This window comes from Cydia pomonella, unplaced genomic scaffold (assembly GCF_033807575.1).
Source record: "Cydia pomonella isolate Wapato2018A unplaced genomic scaffold, ilCydPomo1 PGA_scaffold_76, whole genome shotgun sequence".
In the NCBI taxonomy this organism is placed as follows: domain Eukaryota; kingdom Metazoa; phylum Arthropoda; class Insecta; order Lepidoptera; family Tortricidae; genus Cydia; species Cydia pomonella.
In genome coordinates, this window is record NW_026907909.1 from 38089 (window position 1) to 57548 (window position 19460).

The following is a 19460-nucleotide window of genomic DNA, read 5'->3' on the forward strand; positions in this document are numbered from 1 at the left end:
GCGCCAACGTGGATGTCGGCGAAGGGGCCCTCCAGGGGGCGGTGTAATGAGGCTGGCTGGAGCCTGAAGCTTGGTGTGTGGCGGAGCTGCTTTCCGCCGAACGGGAGCGGCGGCGGCGGCGTAGCCTGGGATCTCTTGAGGGAGGAGTTTCTTTTATGCAGGGCCTCTTCTTGGTTTCCTGCTGTTGGTCTTCGGGGCTCTCTCGGGGCCGCTTTGGTGCTCTGAAGATTGTGGGGTGAGCCTGCAGGAACTCCAAGAAGGAGGCGTCCCCTGGCTGCAACTCCGTTTCTATTCCCAGCTGGTGGGAGGTGATTCGAACGTACGCCGCCATCCAAGCCTTCAGGCCCGCCGACGCGAGGTCTGTCCCCATCATATGGGCCACCACAATCGTGTCCGATTGCAGCAGATCCATCGGGGAGTCGTAGGCGCCAGCGGGCGACACGGGCGAGAAGGGCCGCGTCGTCGGTACCGGGAGTAGTTGGTCGGCTTCTTCCGGTTGAGGATCTTCTATTTCCTGTTCCGCGTGCCCCGCGGGTGCGGGTGAGGCGGGGCGGGAGGCGGGGGCGTCGCCGGCGGTGTTCTCGTCACTGAAGTTGAACTCGCTGCCTTCAATGGAACCGAGGTCGTATCCGGGGGGTAGCGGGAGAAAACCTGATCCCCAACTACCCTCCCCCTCCCTCGGTGGCAGCGGTGATGGTTGCCGCCTCCTTGATGTCGATCTTGATGTTGGGGGTAGACCGCGAGATCGAGATCGCGATCTACCCACATGTTTCTTATTGTCGCCCTCCATGACAGAGGGCGGCTCACGGGTCGCGCGACGTTTGTCGCCGCCGGCTAAGCCAGTCCCCGCATTCCCTAACCCGGGGCGTCCGTTTTAGCGGGACCGGGCTCGAGAGATGCGGCGAGGGCACACCGACGACGATGTTTCTTGTAGTACGCTATCCCCTCCGGCAAAAAGCCGGGCCGCGATATTCAGTAGTTTATTTTTTTTTTACAAATAAATATTGAATTTGCGATTAGCCGAAGACGTCCGAGCGCTATGACTCGTGTGCGAATCCAAACACGCCTATGGGGGCGCCACCGATTATATATGTCCTACGGCTTAACCGTAACGCAGACCCTTATGTCGCGGGACGTTTTCTCGTAATAACACTTCCAACTTTTCACTTACTCGTTTATGATTAAACTAAATTTATAGTCAATTATATTATAATGATTATAATAAAATTGCACATATATATTCTTTATGAATTGATATATGTATTTTTATAACATTTATATTATTTGGAACGCCGATAAACGAATGGGAGAACTTTACTTTTGGTATTATAGGTTGCGGACACCTCGGGTCAGTTTAAAAACTGATTTTTTTTAATTAAAATCACATTTAACGGTATTATGTGTTTTCCAGTTAAAAGCGAAGATACCATAGATGGATCTGACACAATAACAACATTATGAAATTGTCATTATAATGTTATTTTGACTTGTTGTATTCACTGTCGTAAAACAGCCGTACCGCGACTTTGATTGCCTACGTTCACTGGTTTGCTCTCTGCTGGTATCGATGTAAAACAGGGATAGGTAATTTATATTATGTTTAAATATTATTCTATTATTTATATCGATATATCGTAATAATGATAAACACATTCACGCCGCGTATATTATTGTAATTCGTTTAGTTAAATATATATATCTCTCTCTTCTACGAGGATCGTACAGCGACACTCGTAAATGACGGGCATGGTAGGGACTCGTGTCGTGTAAGGTCGTAGGTATTTTAGTTAAAATTTTTTTTTTTTTTAACATATTATGATGATCCGACTGACTGCCGATATTAAAACAACAACAATCTATATAAATTATTTTAAATTAAGTATACAATTTTGATCATAAAGATTATTAATTATGTTTAGATAGGTAGGTAAGTAAGTAAGTATATATACATACATAATATATTCATCATAGGAACATTCGCGATAGCGTTTATATACACAACAGAAGACGAAACCCAACATTTTTCTAGTCCAGTCTATTTACCACCTTCAGGAGGGGGTGAGGTCAGGTGTGAGTGGGTGCGGGGAATGTGGGTGTCCCTGTCTGTTTTTTGCAATATTTGCGAATCCTTTACCTAATTGGACAGTGCATCCTAGTCGGTAGTTATCAGTAGATGGCCGATTAGTTCAGGTCGGGCAGGGTCAAGTGAGAGAGTCGGTCACGGGTGAATCGCGGGTAAAATAAAATATGTGTGATTGTTTGTTTGTTTGTTTTTATTAAGTGGTTGTTGGACGATTGTGACTGATGGTGTTACATATTATTAGTAGTAAAACTAAGTGTGTGAGCGTGTGACAAATAAATTGATCCAGTGTTGTGCGGTGCAGTGCAGTGCAGTGCAGTGCAGGGCATGATTTTAATATTTGAAAACGTGAGTACCCAATGATAACATAATTAAATGTTAAGTTAGGTTAGGTTATGTAGTTATGCTAGTGTCTTGTCTGAGGAGTCTATGGAGTCGGGAAGTCGGGAGAGAAGAGAAAAAAAAAATAAGAATAATGTATGAAATGAATGAATGAACCTATCTGTGCGGTGCGAGAGAAGAATGATAAAGGAGAAGAGAATGGAGCATTTTAATTCGATCAATATATATATATGATATATGAATTGTTTCGAGTATCATAGACGGACGGACGGACGGACGGACGGACGGACGGACACGCGTAAAGCAAGACGTACAATCCGATCGTATATACATAGATAGATATATACCTACTCGTACACATAGATTGCGCATGACTGATTTTATGCATTTATTTATGTAGAAATGTTCATGAATATTATAATATGCAAGTTTCCGCAACTTGCATGATATAATATTTATTAATTTATTTATGGAATTTAGGGTAACACATTTTGTCTAATTTCAATACATAATATGTAAGTATTGACGAGCGGTCGGTCGGCGTTCAGTTATGTATGTATGTATTTACTTACAGACTGCCGTGCGGTGGTAGATTGCTACTTCGTGTTAATAAAGTCTCAATACGTTTTATCATAATTGTTTCAGAGAGCTGTCGTCAAACCACCGATGCGGCAAGCAATCTGGCTGTACAACTTGGAATATTGGAGTTGGGGTGCGGGGTAAGTAATTAATTAATTATATTATATTATTTTAACGTAAATAAGTATAATATGTACGTTAGGTTAGATAGATAGATCGATAGATTGTTTGTCCGTTTGTATCGGTACTGAAACTATGTATCGTAATCGTATCATAGAATTATTTGCGGCCCTGAAAAGGGCCTTTTTTTGTATTTGCGTCCGAGAAGGACGCACGCGGTGCGCTCGCGCGCGATACGGTAATACGTTACACGTATTACACGATATCGTCGTGTCCAGCGCCGCTTGCTTAACCTCCGAAACCGTAGAGGGTGCGGCCCTGACGCTTCAGAGCGTAGACTACGTCCATGGCGGTGACGGTCTTCCTCTTGGCGTGCTCGGTGTAGGTGACCGCGTCACGGATCACGTTCTCGAGGAACACCTTCAGGACGCCGCGGGTCTCCTCGTAGATCAGACCGGAGATACGCTTGACGCCACCTCTGCGAGCGAGACGACGGATGGCGGGCTTGGTGATACCCTGGATGTTATCACGGAGCACCTTCCTGTGGCGCTTGGCTCCTCCTTTCCCCAGGCCTTTACCTCCCTTACCGCGACCGGTCATTGCGACTTGTTAAAGATTAAACTTTTAGATAACGGAATATATAACACACGCGACACACGACTTGCGGCGCGCGTCGACACGAGTGGAATAGCTATAACCGATCGATCTTGCTTCTTTCACACCAAAGTACTTTGGTGTGAGTGGCCTTTCCATCCTTTTTGGATTCTTGGCGGTATCTAGTCGCCGCCCGTAACAACGGGCGGGTCTTTCTTGTGCCCTTTTCAAGGGCGAGGGCTTCTGGGCCATGGCCGACCGGTGGCCGATCATGGCTTTGTTGTTGTTATTTTTTTTTTCTCTTCTTTTCTAAAAAGGCTGCCGGGGCCATTCCGGGCTGCCCAGGAGCTCGATCAGCGCGTCGACCTCTTGTTCAGCGGGGGACGGCGTGGTTCTGGTGGCTGGAGCCGGCGTTGGCGGCGAAGGTGGAGGTGCAGCGGAGGGTAGAGCTGGCGCTGCCTGTATTGCGGTGGCTGTGGGCACTGGCTTCTTTTTCGTCGGAGACCCGGGCTCTCTCGCCTGCCGCGGTCTTGACACCCCCCCTTTGGGTGGGGGGGTTTGCCGGCGCAATCTGGTTTGATGGCGCCGACTCTTCCACCGTGGGCTTCTCGATCGCGGCGTTGGTTAGAGGTCCCGGGCGGGACGGGGCCGGGAAATAGGATTTCCCGGCTTTCCATAGTCTGTAGGCCTTCTTGTACGCTGGGCAATTCTTGTGGTTCCCAGGGTGGGGGCCCCTGCAGTTTTTGCAGGTGGCCTTCATGTCGCGGGGCCTGGTGCACTGCTCCGCGCGGTGGGGCTCGGCGCAGCGAACGCAGGCAGCTTCTTGGTGACAGCCGTGGGAGGAGTGGCCAAAGCCCTGGCAGCGGTGGCATTGTGCGGGACCCCTCTTCCCGCGCCATGCCTCCACTTTCACTCCTCGGATGTGGAGCAGCTCTGACACCCCGTAGATGCTCGCGTGGTCCCGGGCGGTCCCCGCGAGCTGCACGAAGTATAATGAGCCCGGGCGTCCAGCTCTCGCGCAGATCTCCTTGGCATATTCCACGGGGTGTCCATGCTTCTCCAAGGCGCCCATTAGGTCGGTTATCGGTGTCTTTGCGGGGAGGCCTCTGACGGCAACTTTAAGCCGCTTCTCCATCTCCAGCCCGTAGATGTTGAAGAGCGGCTTGATGACGTCTGTGGTCTCCCCTTTCTTCTTTGCTTCTTCGATGGAGGCGATCGCTGCGTCCTCCATCTTCGTCAGGTGTCGTATGATGAGGCGGTATTCCGCCTCCGAGCGGGGTTCGAAGCGGATGCCCTCCCCTTTCGGCTTAGTGAAGGGCGGTTCCCCGAGCTCCTGCGTGAGGTCCTCCAGGACCCTCGGCCAGCTCGGTAGTATGTCGGCAACGATGGCGGGGTATCTGAGTTTTTTCTTTTTTTGTGTACCCTCTCCATCGTTGCCGCAAGGCTGCTCGCTACTATTGCTCTTTTTAGTAGTCATTGTATTATTTTTTTTGGGTGCAGTTTCTATTTTTTTTGTTTGTTTTTTGGCAGCCTTGCTGCCGGAGGTTGCGGTGCTCGGGACTGTTGAGCCCGAGGGGAGGGCTACGGCGTCCGAGTAGCTCGTGCTGGGCCTAGGTCCTGGGGCCTGGGGATCCGTCACTGAGGCTTCGGTGCGAGTTGCGTCGCAATCGGTGGCCTTTTTAGGGCCGGGTGCAGGCTGCGGGGCGGCTCCTGGTCGGGCGCGGAGTCGCGGGTCTGTGGGCGGCGAGATTTTCTGGCAGACCCTCTTCGGGTCTTGCTTTTCAGGTGGGCTGCTCTCCGGCTTCCTCTTCACTGCCGAAGGTGATAGGACAGTCGGGTTCTCCTCCAGGAAGCGGAGGAATGCGGCGTCTTCTGGAAGCAGCTCTACGCGTTGTCCCAGAGCGTGCCCTTGCAGCCTGATGTAGGCTGCCATCCACGCCTCCATGCCTGGAGACATGTTACCGACTTGCGCCAGTCGAGCGACTAGGATGCGATCCCGATCCAGTAGCTCGAGAGGGGCAAGTCGGAGCTGAGCTTCCCGCGGGACCGGCGAGAAGGTGCGTCCAGGGGCTGCGTCGGCCGAGTGCCACGGCTTTGGGGAGCCGTCGGCGGGAGCGGTTGTTGAGGCGTCCGTGATTTCGGCGATCTCGTCGTCGAAATCGGCGTCTGGCTGCGACGTCGTTGGTGTAGGTGGGTGCGAAAACCCGCTTTCCGTACTACCTACCGACCCCGCGCGAGCGGGGGGGTTGGTTTCCGTAGGCGGGTTTCGTGCGGGTGTGCGGAGAAACTCGCGTTTCGAACTACCCACCCTATCCGAGGGGACGGGGGGGGGTCGCGAGTTTCCTCGTTGCGGCTGCGGGTGGGATTGAAAATCCACTTCGTCGAGTACCCGCCCGACCCGGAGGGGTGGGGGGGGTGCCTCGACCCTTCGTGCATCTTCGGTGTCAATCGGGTGTGGAGATCCGCTTGCGACGCATCACCGGCCGTGGTCCAAGCTGCAGTTCCTCTCCGGGCAGGGTCTGGTTCCGCAGTTTGGGCGACCGGTTTCAGGCTTCAGTGGGCAGCAGGCTATCTTCTCCGGCGAACCGGGCGCATTCCGACGAGACTTTTCCTCAGGAAAAGCGCGTACGAGTGGCAAGAGGGCTGTGCAGGTGCGTCCGAACCAGCTATAACCGACCCTGGCGGTGCTGTATTTATACGCTCCACCCTATAGCGGGGAGACGGGGGACGGGGGTTATAAAATATCGGAGCACACGATGCGAACGCTTAAAATGTGATTATTTCAAAATATAAATAATTTCTCATAATATGTTATTTAAATTCTTTTTGGGTACCTACACACAGGGGATAAACTTCATATTACTATAAATAACGACGGCACAACCGGCACATGTAAAAGATCTGGCCTTATATATGTGTAGGTAGCCCTCTCTCTCTCTCTCTCTCTCTCTCTATTTCTCCTCTAATACAATTGTAATAATTCAGTAAATATATTTCAGAAAAGGTATACTTAAAATTTGATATTTCCATCTATATTATTAGACGGATTAGGTACCTTCTAGAAGTCATTATGAGTCTTGTTACTGCGTAAAATTAATCACGATTTTATTTATTTATATGTATTTCCAGTCTATTATAAATTCTTATAGGAAATAAGTTCGTCAATCGAATCGAATATAAATAGTCTCGTATTATTATTACATAGTTTGTAAGTATTTTATTATGTATAGGGGACCGATCGATTTAACTAAGCAAGTGTTTGTTCAAAGAAACATTTGTTAATTTTTCGAATTATGTGTGGCCCTGAAAAGGGCCTTTTGATTTGACAGAAGCTTCACGTTCGCATGTCCAAACGCAAAACGCGTGGTACAAAATAATACATATAATGTAACCTTATGCGTTCGCGCAGACTGCGTTCGGCGATTTATGCTTCGTGTCAGTTTTAGCGTGGTGGTTTAGGCACACACACATACACACAGGACGTTTAAGCACGTTCACCGCGGATCCTGCGAGCCAGCTGGATGTCCTTGGGCATGATGGTGACACGCTTGGCGTGGATGGCGCACAGGTTGGTGTCCTCGAAGAGACCGACGAGGTAAGCCTCGCTGGCCTCCTGGAGAGCCATAACGGCGGAGCTCTGGAAGCGCAGGTCGGTCTTGAAGTCCTGAGCGATCTCACGGACCAGACGCTGGAAGGGCAGCTTGCGGATCAGAAGCTCAGTGCTCTTCTGGTAGCGACGGATCTCACGTAGGGCTACGGTGCCGGGTCTGTAGCGATGGGGTTTCTTGACACCGCCGGTGGCGGGCGCACTCTTGCGGGCCGCCTTGGTGGCGAGCTGTTTGCGGGGCGCTTTACCACCGGTGGATTTACGAGCGGTCTGTTTGGTACGGGCCATTGCGAAAAATTACTACGACACGCGTGTACGTTACTTTAACGAGTCACGAGAGGGAATAAACGAAGCAACGCGTCGCCGGCGTCTTTTATGTGCTGGTCGGAAAGAGACGGAGTTAGTGTCCGTGTGAGCGAGAGGGCTATAAAATTCACATAAACGGCCCCCTCACCCCCTCTTCCTTTCTCACCATTTCGATTTGTGGTGTACAATGTCAATAAAATATTATTTAAATATTAATACATAATATTATATACACATTAATACATATATACTCGTATATATAGTTTTACATAAGAGTAGTTATTTAAAACGTAATTTAACTTCAAGAAACCTCGAACACGAACAAACCTAACTCCATTTATCAATTATTATTATTATTTTTCGTAAAAAAATAAAAAAAAAAAACTTAATCATATCAAACCTAACTCCGGGGAACCTAACTCCTCGGAACCTAACTCCGCGGAACCTAACTACGGGGAACCTAACTCCTCGGAACCTAACTCCGCGGAACCTAACTCGATCAAACCCAACTGTGTACTATAACAGAAGCACTACTATAAGTTATAAGAGAAGCATTACCTACATATATTATATTATGTTAGACATATTTATATATATGTTTAGTTTTAAAATATTTACGCGCGTCCGTGAATACATGTGTATAATAATCATAAGATTACCGCTACTACTAGCAAATTAACTTAGCTTAAAATGCTAATAATAATTGTGATTTTATACTACTGCCACTGATGATTATTTATTTATCGATCGATTGACACCGTATGGACGGCTAGAAACTTTTTATATCATATTCAGAACGTATTTGTGGCCCTGAAAAGGGCCTTTTTGTTTGTAGCACAAACCACACTCTCGCAGCGTGTCGTGTCGCAATACGAACTACCTAACCCATTACACTAAAATGTGTATTGAGAAAAGACAGACCGCACACGAGGAACGACGGACGCTTACTTGGAGCTGGTGTACTTGGTGACGGCCTTAGTGCCTTCACTGACGGCGTGCTTGGCGAGCTCACCGGGCAGCAAGAGCCTCACGGAGGTCTGCACCTCCCTGCTGGTGATGGTGGACCTCTTGTTGTAGTGAGCCAGGCGGGAGGCCTCGGCGGCGATGCGCTCGAAGATGTCGTTCACGAAAGAGTTCATGATAGACATGGCCTTGCTGGAGATACCGGTGTCGGGGTGGACCTGCTTGAGCACCTTGTATATGTAGATGGCGTAGCTCTCCTTGCGCTTATGCTTCTTCTTTTTCTTAGAGTCCGACTTGGAGATGTTCTTCTGAGCCTTGCCGGATTTCTTGGCGGCCTTACCGCTAGTCTTGGGTGGCATTATGATATAAGTAGTTAGTTAGATGCTTACAGTACGAGAGTCGAACTTGCTATGTGAAATCCGGATTTGATACCTCAATTTTTGTTAGCGCGGCGAACGGGAAATAGGGGATTAAAGATCGAGCGTCGCGCCGGCGGTATCTCGACCAATGGCGTTCGTGCATTATTAATATCGTCGGTCGGCATGGTGGGGAGTGCAAGCGCGTGTTGTTATTACACTTTATTATAACTATATTATTATTCTACCACCGGATGTACTATGTAATAATATAGTTATAATAAAGTTTAATTATCATATATATATATATTTATTCGTATGCTTAATAACCATATAATAATAAATAAATTGTCGTTTAACATTCGATATTTCTCGACGCGATAAATATCTCCAATTTAGAATATTACAAATATTCTATATTAGGATACAGTTAATCTACTTACAATTATCATTGCATTCATTGTTTCATAAATTTGATCGATCGAATGACATCATATACGTATGCGTTATATACATGAAACTTATAAACGTTATCACAGAATTATATTGTGGCCCTGAAAAGGGCCTTTTGTAACGGCCACTCGGGCGGGAATGTAACAGAGGTCCCGTGCGATAAATAAATATACACGAGACAAATGCACACATTCACCGATAGCCGGGTGTCACCGCTATAGATGTAGCCATGTAGATGAGAAGTGAAGTGCACTTAAGCCTTCTTCTCGGTCTTCTTGGGCAGGAGCACGGCCTGAATGTTAGGCAGCACACCGCCCTGGGCGATGGTCACACCGGAGAGGAGCTTGTTCAACTCCTCGTCGTTGCGGATAGCCAGCTGAAGATGTCTGGGGATGATCCTGGTCTTCTTGTTGTCGCGGGCGGCGTTACCCGCCAACTCGAGAACCTCAGCGGCCAGGTACTCCATGACGGCGGCGAGGTACACCGGGGCTCCGGCACCTACGCGCTCGGCGTAGTTACCCTTCCGTAGAAGCCTGTGGATACGTCCGACGGGGAACTGGAGTCCGGCACGGTTAGAACGGGACTTTGCCTTTCCCTTAACCTTGCCACCTTTACCGCGTCCAGACATGTTTTAAGAGATTTAAGTTTAATTTACACACACACAAAACGAGAGCACGAATGCTTGTCAGTGTAATATTAAAAAATTGGTTTTTTTTTTTTTTTTTTTTTTTTTTTTGGGGATTATTATAGGAATTTAGAGGGTTTCCTCTACCATATCCTAAGGATGACGCCGGGATGTCCCGGAGGGACATCCCGGGGGAAAAAAGGGTTGCCTGTATCCTGAAGGGACACAGGTCTTTAGCCTCTGTAGAGGGTGTTAGTTTGTAGTCTGTAAGTCATGGTGATTAAACTATGTTAGTTGTCTGTCTGTTGTGGAGGGAGAGCGAGAGTAGGGCACGTTAGAACCTGAAGCATGGACGGTGCTAAGTATTAGCTAGAGCGACCGCCCCTGCAGCCATTCCTTGCGATGTGTTGGCCTGCAAATCAAATATTAGGGGTGCACCCACTCTGGAATTATTTTTAAATGATTTTTCTATATTTTTGATGTGTAGTATGGCTGCCATTGCGTCTACGTCCGTCATGTTAGTCAGGTCTATTTTTATGAGGCAGTCGGGTGGGAAAGTTTCTTTGCGGGGTGGGTCGTCCTTTAGTCTTGTCGTAATGTCGTCGTCTGGGTCCGTCAGTACGTGTTTTGGTCTGCGTCTGCCCCTTTTGGGGTCTTGTCTGGGTATGTAGTCAACTGTTTCTGTGATTAGGGGGTTGGAGTGGTGGGGAGCTCGGTCAAAATATCTCCTTGAGGCTAGTTGAAAGAAACTTTGAACAGATTGTAGGTTTAAATCGTGGTGCAGATCGTCATTCCTCATGAACCATTGTGCGTCAACCGCCCTTCTCAGGAAACGATTTTGTAATGTCTGGAGTGTTTTGAGCTTTGGCTTAGATGCGTGGGCAAATACTACACAGGCGTATGAGAAAACCGGGCGTACGCAAGTTTTATATAATGTTATTTTCCCTCTAATACTCATGTTACTCTTGTGGTTTAAGAGCGGGTGTAAGCGACCCATTATGAATGCTGCTCTGTCTCTTACTGTTTTAATGTGCTTGTGGAAGTTGAGGCGAGCATCCAGAGTGACACCCAGATACTTCGCACTCTCGTTCCACTGGATTGGTTTGTTGAACAATTTTATGTTTTTATAAGTGTTTTGGGTGTTCTGATGGCCGCGGCCCCCCTTTCTAGAAAAGAGGACCGCGACACTTTTATCTGGATTCACCTCAATCCTCCATCGGTCAAACCAGTCCCCAAGGGAGTCCGCCGCTCGCTGGAGGAGTGAGGTGAGCATGGTTGGGGATCTAGATGATGTGTAGAACGCCGTGTCGTCCGCAAACAATGCATAATGGACACCTTGGACTTTTGGCATGTCGTTCACATACAGGGAGAACAGCGTGGGGGAAAGTACCGACCCCTGTGGCACGCCCGCCTTCACGGGATGAAAGGGCGAGAGAGACCCCTCCACTCTATAGCCAAAGCTTCGATCAGTCAAAAAGTCTCTGATGATGTGCAAGAGACGATTTGGCACACCAAGTCTGTTTAACTTGCATAGCAAGCCGGTGTGCCAGACTTTATCGAAAGCCTTGGCCACATCCAGGAAGACTGCTCCTGTGGGGGTGGGTCTCTTCCGCTCCGTCAACCCGCGAAGAATGTGTTCTGTTATTCTATGGACTTGATGAATGCAGGAGTGGCCGGCCCTGAACCCAAACTGCTCACGCTGCAGGATGTCGTGTGTATTTAAGTACTCTAGCATTCTGCTGAGGACACAGCGCTCATATAATTTGCCCATGATGTTAAGTAGACTGATTGGCCTATAGCTGGAGGGAATGTTGCTGGGTTTCCCTGGCTTGGGGATGCCAATAACGACTGCCACTTTCCACGCAGCCGGAAAGTGGCAGCCGCCAAGAGCCGCATTATATATTTTTAGTAACATGTGTATTAGAGGGTCCGGAAGAAGTTTATAAAGTCTGTTAGGTATGCCGTCAAGACCTGGAGCTTTCTTGGGTTTTAACTTTTTGATTAATGTTTTTAGTTCCATGAAAGATATCGGCCTGAGAGGGGGGTCAGTTGATGCCTCGTTTAAAATCTCCTCCACTTCTTCTTCAACGAGGGGGATGTGGTCTGGGTCATTTGGTTCCCTCCCGGGAGAACACTGTTCTTCTAAACTTACAGCCAGGCACTCAGCTTTCTCGGTGTCCGTAAAAGCTGGTAGATGGGAGTCAGGGTTGACAAGTGGAGGTATTGACGCTATAGTGTCTGCTTTGAGAGATCTGGCCAGTTGCCAATAAGCTTGGTGTCCTGGCCTGATCTCCCCAAGCAAGTTATTCCACCTGTCCTCCCTGAACACCTTTAGTTGTTCCTTAATGTGTCTTTGCAATCTGTTTACTATATTCTTGTTCTCTCGAGAGGGAAAGCGATCGTATTCCTTTAGGGCAATATTTTTGTCTTTTATTAGGTTAGTTATCTCCAGGGGGAGTTGCCAGCGTCTGTCGTCATCCGCTGGAACTTCCCTAGAGCAGTTTTTTATGACGCTTTGAAAACCCTTTGTTATATTGGAAATTGTTTCCTCTATCTCGTTTTTAGTGGATAGGGGAGAGTTGATTATGTTAAGGAGAGGACAGTCATCCCTAGCCAGTTCCACCCCCACGTTTGCCCAGTTCACCACCTTTATGGTGGCTTCTGGATCCGTCGGGGGAGGGCCCAGCCTGAGGATCACTGGCCTGTGATCGGAATCTAGAATATGTGCCACTTCCACAGAGCGCATCCTGAGGGAAACGCCCCTTAGGAGTGCTACATCCAGGATGTCGGGGAGGAAATCGTCTTGTACGGGATAGTGGGTGGGTTCTAGGGGTGATATTATGTCGATTGGTGGGTCGGAGTTCTGTAGGAGTTGGTATAACTGCCTGCCATTACCATTATTCAGCCTGCAATTCCATTGGACGTGCTTGGCATTGAGATCGCCGGCCACTATGACCGACTCGCCCATACCAAACACGGCCTCCAGGTCCTGCAGGATGAGATTTTTGGTGGCAGGCTGATAGGCCGAAACGATAGTAATTGGAACATGTCCTGTAAATGCTATTTTGCACGCGGAGACTTCTAGGTTAGTTAGGTTTGGAGAAGGAATAGAGGAGCAGTGTAGTTCTTTTTTGTAATAGATTAGAGTACCCCCCTTCAGGTTACCTATTCTATCATTTCTGACAATTTTGTAGTTGGCTATGCTGGGGTTTCTGTGGGATGGTTTGAGGAAGGTCTCCTGGACCAGGAGAACATCTAATTGAAGTGCTTTCATGGCCCCGGAGAGCTCCTCTTTTTTACCACGTATACCATTTATGTTATAAAAACCTATGTTAAGTGATTTGGGTTTACGTCTGCTAGTGGGCGTACAATCCATTTTGGTTTTGGCACAAGTTTTTTATGTTTGAAAGAAGATTGGCATGTTGAGCCATAGCTAATAACTGTTGAGCTGTGGAGCTCGCGTTGCGGATCTTCGACGCCAGCAGACAGACCTCGCCAATGTCTAGGGCATTGGCGATGTCCATCACTAGCTGAAGGTCCGCCTCGGGGTCACCACTTGGGACAGGGATGTGGGAGAAATGTGGCGGTAACGGGGGTGGATAGGCTGGTCGATTCCGTGGATTGCTGTGATGCAGGTGAGACACATTGTGGTGTGATGATGAGAGTGGTATTGAAGAGGTTTTATGCTGGGGAGGAGTTAGTTGCTGTGAGGATGGGTTGCTGGTCTGGTGATTGGGTGAGGACATATTGTTTTGTATGTGTTGGTTTTGGTGTTGGTAGGTGGGCCGGGTTTTTCCCCAGGGGATATTGTTTGGAATGTGCCCTGCTGTGGAGTTTTGGCGCTGTGATAGGGGCTTAGGCTGTGATTGGATGGGGGTTGGCTGACGGTGTTTTGGTAGAACCGGAAAATTCGCCTTGGTTCCCTCTACCTCAGGCTGCGAGAGATCGAAAGAAGGCTGATTCGCAGGTGAGATTTGGTTTGGTCGGGGTTTTTTGGGGTTATTATTACGAGTATTGCTCCTTCTGCGGCGAGGGTTAATATTTTTAAGGGGTGGGGCTGCCGGGCAGATTGATGCGTTCGCCGAATGGGTACCACCACACAGAACGCATGTGGTTATAAATTTACCGGTGGCAGGGTCAGGTTTCCTGTCACAGTTGGATGTGAGGTGACCCCCAGGGCATTTTACACATCTGGGTGGCATTTGACAATAATTGGCCGTGTGGCCGTACCTCTGGCATCTCTGGCATTGGGCCACTCTTCTGCTTTTGTGTGGGGGTTCTATCTTGAGGCCACTCAGGCCACATACATGTTGAATGTCGAAGATTTTTTTCCCTTTGTTAGTGAGCTCTAGGACTACCTTTACTGCATTAAAAGGTTCGCGCTTGTCCTTTGGACCTTTTAGCATCCTTGTAACTTCTATGACGGGTAGGTCTTGGCTAATTAGGTCATGTTTGATGTCGGCGAGGTCAATGCTTACAGGGAGTCCGAGGATTACCACCCTCAGTTTCCTCTGCCTACCAGTGGGGCGGGAGTGAAAGCCTCCCTTTAAGAGTTTGCGCCAGCCTCTGTACTGGTCGGGGGTCTGTGTGTCTATGAAAAGGATGGCTTCCTTTGTATATTTGTTTATTCCTACGTGTGAGCGCAGAAAGCCGAGTTTTTTGTTATTGGCCTCTTTTGATAGGGTGGCCCACCTGTTGGGGTCATATACTACTAAAGAGGGGGGGAGTCTGGGCTTGCGTTTGGGTTGGCCTTCATTGTCTTCTTCGGCGTCTTCGTCAGAATAATCATCGAAGTCATCATTGTCTTCGTCAAGTGAGTCACAGTCCTCATCATCATATACTAGCTCCATTTCCTGGGTATTTGGGGGTTGGGGTGATTTTCGGGCTAGTGGTTGGTGATGTATTTGGGTCGCATCAAGGGAGCGGGTTGGTTGTGAGAGAGGCAGTTTATCCTGCGGGAGATGACTATATCTATTTTGTGACAGAGGTATGGTGGTGGGTTGATGTTGGGATGGAGGGGGGGATCCTGATGAACCTGATGTCCTCTTTTTTCTCCTATTTTTCTTTGGCTTGACCTGCTCGAAGTCGTCGTCTGATTTGAGGGAAGTGTATTCTATGTCAGTACCGCTGTCTGTATTTGATAGCTGGTCTTTGGCATTTTTGTCGTAAGATGAATTTGATGAATACGCAACGCCGGTTATAATATTATATATTTCTTCCGTTCTAGGGGAACGCGATCTGGACCTGGGGGTCTGTCCTTCATTGTGGGGGGAGGTCACTCTACTATCGGGGGGGGGGCGGGAGGCCTCGCTTCCGCGGCGTGGTGTGAGAGAATGCGAACGAGCGCGCTGGTCGCCGCGGGAGCGCGCCTCTATGTCACGGCGTCTGTTTTCTGAATTGGTGGAGGAACTGTTTTTTGGGTCAGTGAAAGTGTCGGTGATTTTTAAGGAATTGGTGCTTAGAGTGGGTGTAACCCTACCTTTATTTGATGACGTGTCCGAGTTGAAGTTTTTAGCGAATGGCTGCTGAGGATGCCGCTCCTGCGGTGCCGCTGGGGGCCGAGATGGTGCTGAGGTGGAGGCGCCATCTACTTCAGTGACAGGGGTCGCTACCGCGATTTTAGCTTTATATTCAAGCCATTGCTTGTGAAGGTGGGGACAATACGAGTCCACGAATCCGTCCATGACTTCCGTACGGTTTGCCATTGTAGTGAGTCGCTCTCCCCCAGTACGCCGTACCGGGGGGATTGGGGGGGGGGGGCGGGGGGTATACACTAAAGTATCAATGGTGTTAAAGAGTCACTATCTCTGGTATACACACTAGTACACGGTAAGGCGGCACAGGTTTAGAGTCACTGTCTCAATTTAAGGCGAATCACTGCAATCCTGCGATAAGCACGCGGAGCGGGGCTACAACGCGGCAATAACACTATCCGAAACAAGGCCGGTCACTATGGGTTAGCGAACATATTTCGCGGAGCGCACAGCGCGTGCGCTCGACGCGGTGGTCACGGGCGGAATCTTCTCTTCTTGTTAAAAAATTGGCACAGCGCCCCTAAGATTATATAGGTTCACGGAGTGCGCTGTTAGTGGGGATACAACGAGCCGACATAACACGAGCCCGATCGACCAATCAACGCCCCGCGAGCAAGAGCACGATTTAGATAGAGATAAAATGTTTGAAACGATTGATTGATTGTTTGAAATCTAAGACTTTAAATAAATAAATAAATTAATTAATTAATTAATTAATATAAAATTTTGTTGGTTATACTAACGGGTGTGTGTTTATTCACGTTCGTGTGTAAATAAATTTATGAAAACCTAACATAATATGTATTATATTGAGATCATAATGATAATAATCATATCATATCATATTGAGACTTTTCCAAATGTCTGTTTGTTTACAGATGTATTTTTGTGTTAAGAGTTGCTTATAAGACACTTGATTTAAGATCGAGTTGTTTGTTTGTTTCTTTATTTATTTATTTGATTTATTTTGATCGATCGACTCGTGTATGTGCTTGTTGCAATGAAACAGAGGCGATGAACCCTTGAATACATTTGTTAGCCCTGAAAAGGGCTTTTTGATGTGCGTTTAACGCGCACAGGCGTATGACGTGAGTCGAGAAGAGGCGACACGTCGTCGTATAATAATATATAGCAACGACAATCAACATCTCCTCTAACAACATATCACTACAGTCACGCACGACCGATGTAAGAACGACGACGACGACGACAACGCGCTCGCAGTCTTACTTCTTCGCGGCAGCCTTCTTAGCGGCGGGCTTCGCTTTGGGAGCGGCCGCAGCTTTCTTGGGCTTGGGAGCTTTAGGCTTCTTGGTCGGCGGCTTCGCGGTCTTCTTGGCCTTGGGCGCGGCGGCGCTCTTGCCCTTGGCGGGGGTGGATGGTTTCTTCGCGGCGGGCTTCTTCTTGGCGGCGGCGGCCTTCTTGTCTTTTGTGGCGGCCTTAGGCTTGGCCGGGGACGCGGCGGCCTTCTTCGCCTTAGCCGGCTTAGCTGCGGCGGGCTTCTTAGCGGCGGCTGAAGATTTAGCGGTAGATTTCTTGGCCGCAGCGGGCTTCTTGCCGGTTGACGATGACTTTGACTCCAGTTTGAACGAGCCGGACGCGCCCTTGCCTTTGGTCTGAATCAGTGCGCCGGATTCGACTGCGCTCTTCAGATATTTTCTGATGAACGGCGCCAGCTTCTCGGCGTCGACCTTGTACTGGGCGGCGATGTATTTCTTGATAGCCTGCAGGGACGAACCGCTTCTCTCCTTCAACTCCTTGATGGCGCTGTTAACCATCTCCGAGGTCTTGGGGTGGGTGGGCTTCGCCTTAGGCTTCTTAGCGCCTGCGGAGGCGGACGCCTTCGGTTTCTTCGCGGGCGTCGCCGGGGCTGGAGCGTCGGCAGCAACTGCGGTATCGGCCATATTTAATGTCGAAATAAGCAAATAAGTTGTTACAAACACAAATTAGTAAATCGCACGAACTGCGCAAAGAGAACAGCGGACGCGTGTAAGCGGAGCGCTGCGCTGGCGAGTACTAAACACGCCTATGGGGGCGCCACCGATTATATATGTCCTACGGCTTAACCGTAACGCAGACCCTTATGTCGCGGGACGTTTTCTCGTAATAACACTTCCAACTTTTCACTTACTCGTTTATGATTAAACTAAATTTATAGTCAATTATATTATAATGATTATAATAAAATTGCACATATATATTCTTTATGAATTGATATATGTATTTTTATAACATTTATATTATTTGGAACGCCGATAAACGAATGGGAGAACTTTACTTTTGGTATTATAGGTTGCGGACACCTCGGGTCAGTTTAAAAACTGATTTTTTTTAATTAAAATCACATTTAACGGTATTATGTGTTTTCCAGTTAAAAGCGAAGATACCATAGATGGATCTGACACAATAACAACATTATGAAATTGTCATTATAATGTTATTTTGACTTGTTGTATTCACTGTCGTAAAACAGCCGTACCGCGACTTTGATTGCCTACGTTCACTGGTTTGCTCTCTGCTGGTATCGATGTAAAACAGGGATAGGTAATTTATATTATGTTTAAATATTATTCTATTATTTATATCGATATATCGTAATAATGATAAACACATTCACGCCGCGTATATTATTGTAATTCGTTTAGTTAAATATATATATCTCTCTCTTCTACGAGGATCGTACAGCGACACTCGTAAATGACGGGCATGGTAGGGACTCGTGTCGTGTAAGGTCGTAGGTATTTTAGTTAAAATTTTTTTTTTTTTTAACATATTATGATGATCCGACTGACTGCCGATATTAAAACAACAACAATCTATATAAATTATTTTAAATTAAGTATACAATTTTGATCATAAAGATTATTAATTATGTTTAGATAGGTAGGTAAGTAAGTAAGTATATATACATACATAATATATTCATCATAGGAACATTCGCGATAGCGTTTATATACACAACAGAAGACGAAACCCAACATTTTTCTAGTCCAGTCTATTTACCACCTTCAGGAGGGGGTGAGGTCAGGTGTGAGTGGGTGCGGGGAATGTGGGTGTCCCTGTCTGTTTTTTGCAATATTTGCGAATCCTTTACCTAATTGGACAGTGCATCCTAGTCGGTAGTTATCAGTAGATGGCCGATTAGTTCAGGTCGGGCAGGGTCAAGTGAGAGAGTCGGTCACGGGTGAATCGCGGGTAAAATAAAATATGTGTGATTGTTTGTTTGTTTGTTTTTATTAAGTGGTTGTTGGACGATTGTGACTGATGGTGTTACATATTATTAGTAGTAAAACTAAGTGTGTGAGCGTGTGACAAATAAATTGATCCAGTGTTGTGCGGTGCAGTGCAGTGCAGTGCAGTGCAGGGCATGATTTTAATATTTGAAAACGTGAGTACCCAATGATAACATAATTAAATGTTAAGTTAGGTTAGGTTATGTAGTTATGCTAGTGTCTTGTCTGAGGAGTCTATGGAGTCGGGAAGTCGGGAGAGAAGAGAAAAAAAAAATAAGAATAATGTATGAAATGAATGAATGAACCTATCTGTGCGGTGCGAGAGAAGAATGATAAAGGAGAAGAGAATGGAGCATTTTAATTCGATCAATATATATATATGATATATGAATTGTTTCGAGTATCATAGACGGACGGACGGACGGACGGACGGACGGACGGACACGCGTAAAGCAAGACGTACAATCCGATCGTATATACATAGATAGATATATACCTACTCGTACACATAGATTGCGCATGACTGATTTTATGCATTTATTTATGTAGAAATGTTCATGAATATTATAATATGCAAGTTTCCGCAACTTGCATGATATAATATTTATTAATTTATTTATGGAATTTAGGGTAACACATTTTGTCTAATTTCAATACATAATATGTAA

At 47.3% G+C, this 19460-nt stretch overlaps 3 protein-coding genes across 3 annotated transcripts; all 3 read right to left on the reverse strand.

Annotated features, from left to right (window-relative positions):
- Nucleotides 1-8430: 8430 nt before the first annotated feature.
- LOC133534252 (histone H2B) lies at nt 8431-9197 on the reverse strand. Its single transcript, XM_061873348.1, has one exon. The coding sequence runs from the start codon at nt 8948-8950 to the stop codon at nt 8573-8575; it is 378 nt and encodes a 125-aa protein (XP_061729332.1). The 5' UTR covers nt 8951-9197; the 3' UTR covers nt 8431-8572.
- Nucleotides 9198-9559: 362 nt separating this feature from the next.
- On the reverse strand, nt 9560-10109 carry LOC133534258 (histone H2A). The gene has a single exon (XM_061873355.1). The coding sequence runs from the start codon at nt 10026-10028 to the stop codon at nt 9654-9656; it is 375 nt and encodes a 124-aa protein (XP_061729339.1). The 5' UTR covers nt 10029-10109; the 3' UTR covers nt 9560-9653.
- A 6483-nt stretch (nt 10110-16592) lies between these two features.
- Nucleotides 16593-17619, reverse strand: LOC133534246 (histone H1B-like). The gene has a single exon (XM_061873340.1). The coding sequence runs from the start codon at nt 17461-17463 to the stop codon at nt 16786-16788; it is 678 nt and encodes a 225-aa protein (XP_061729324.1). The 5' UTR covers nt 17464-17619; the 3' UTR covers nt 16593-16785.
- Between the last annotated feature and the right edge of the window lie 1841 nt (nt 17620-19460).

Coding starts and splice junctions, on each gene's coding strand:
- LOC133534252 (XM_061873348.1), bottom strand. CDS start 8,950: ATGCCACCCAAGACTAGCGGTAAGGCCGCCAAGAAATCCGGCAAGGCT.
- LOC133534258 (XM_061873355.1), bottom strand. CDS start 10,028: ATGTCTGGACGCGGTAAAGGTGGCAAGGTTAAGGGAAAGGCAAAGTCC.
- LOC133534246 (XM_061873340.1), bottom strand. CDS start 17,463: ATGGCCGATACCGCAGTTGCTGCCGACGCTCCAGCCCCGGCGACGCCC.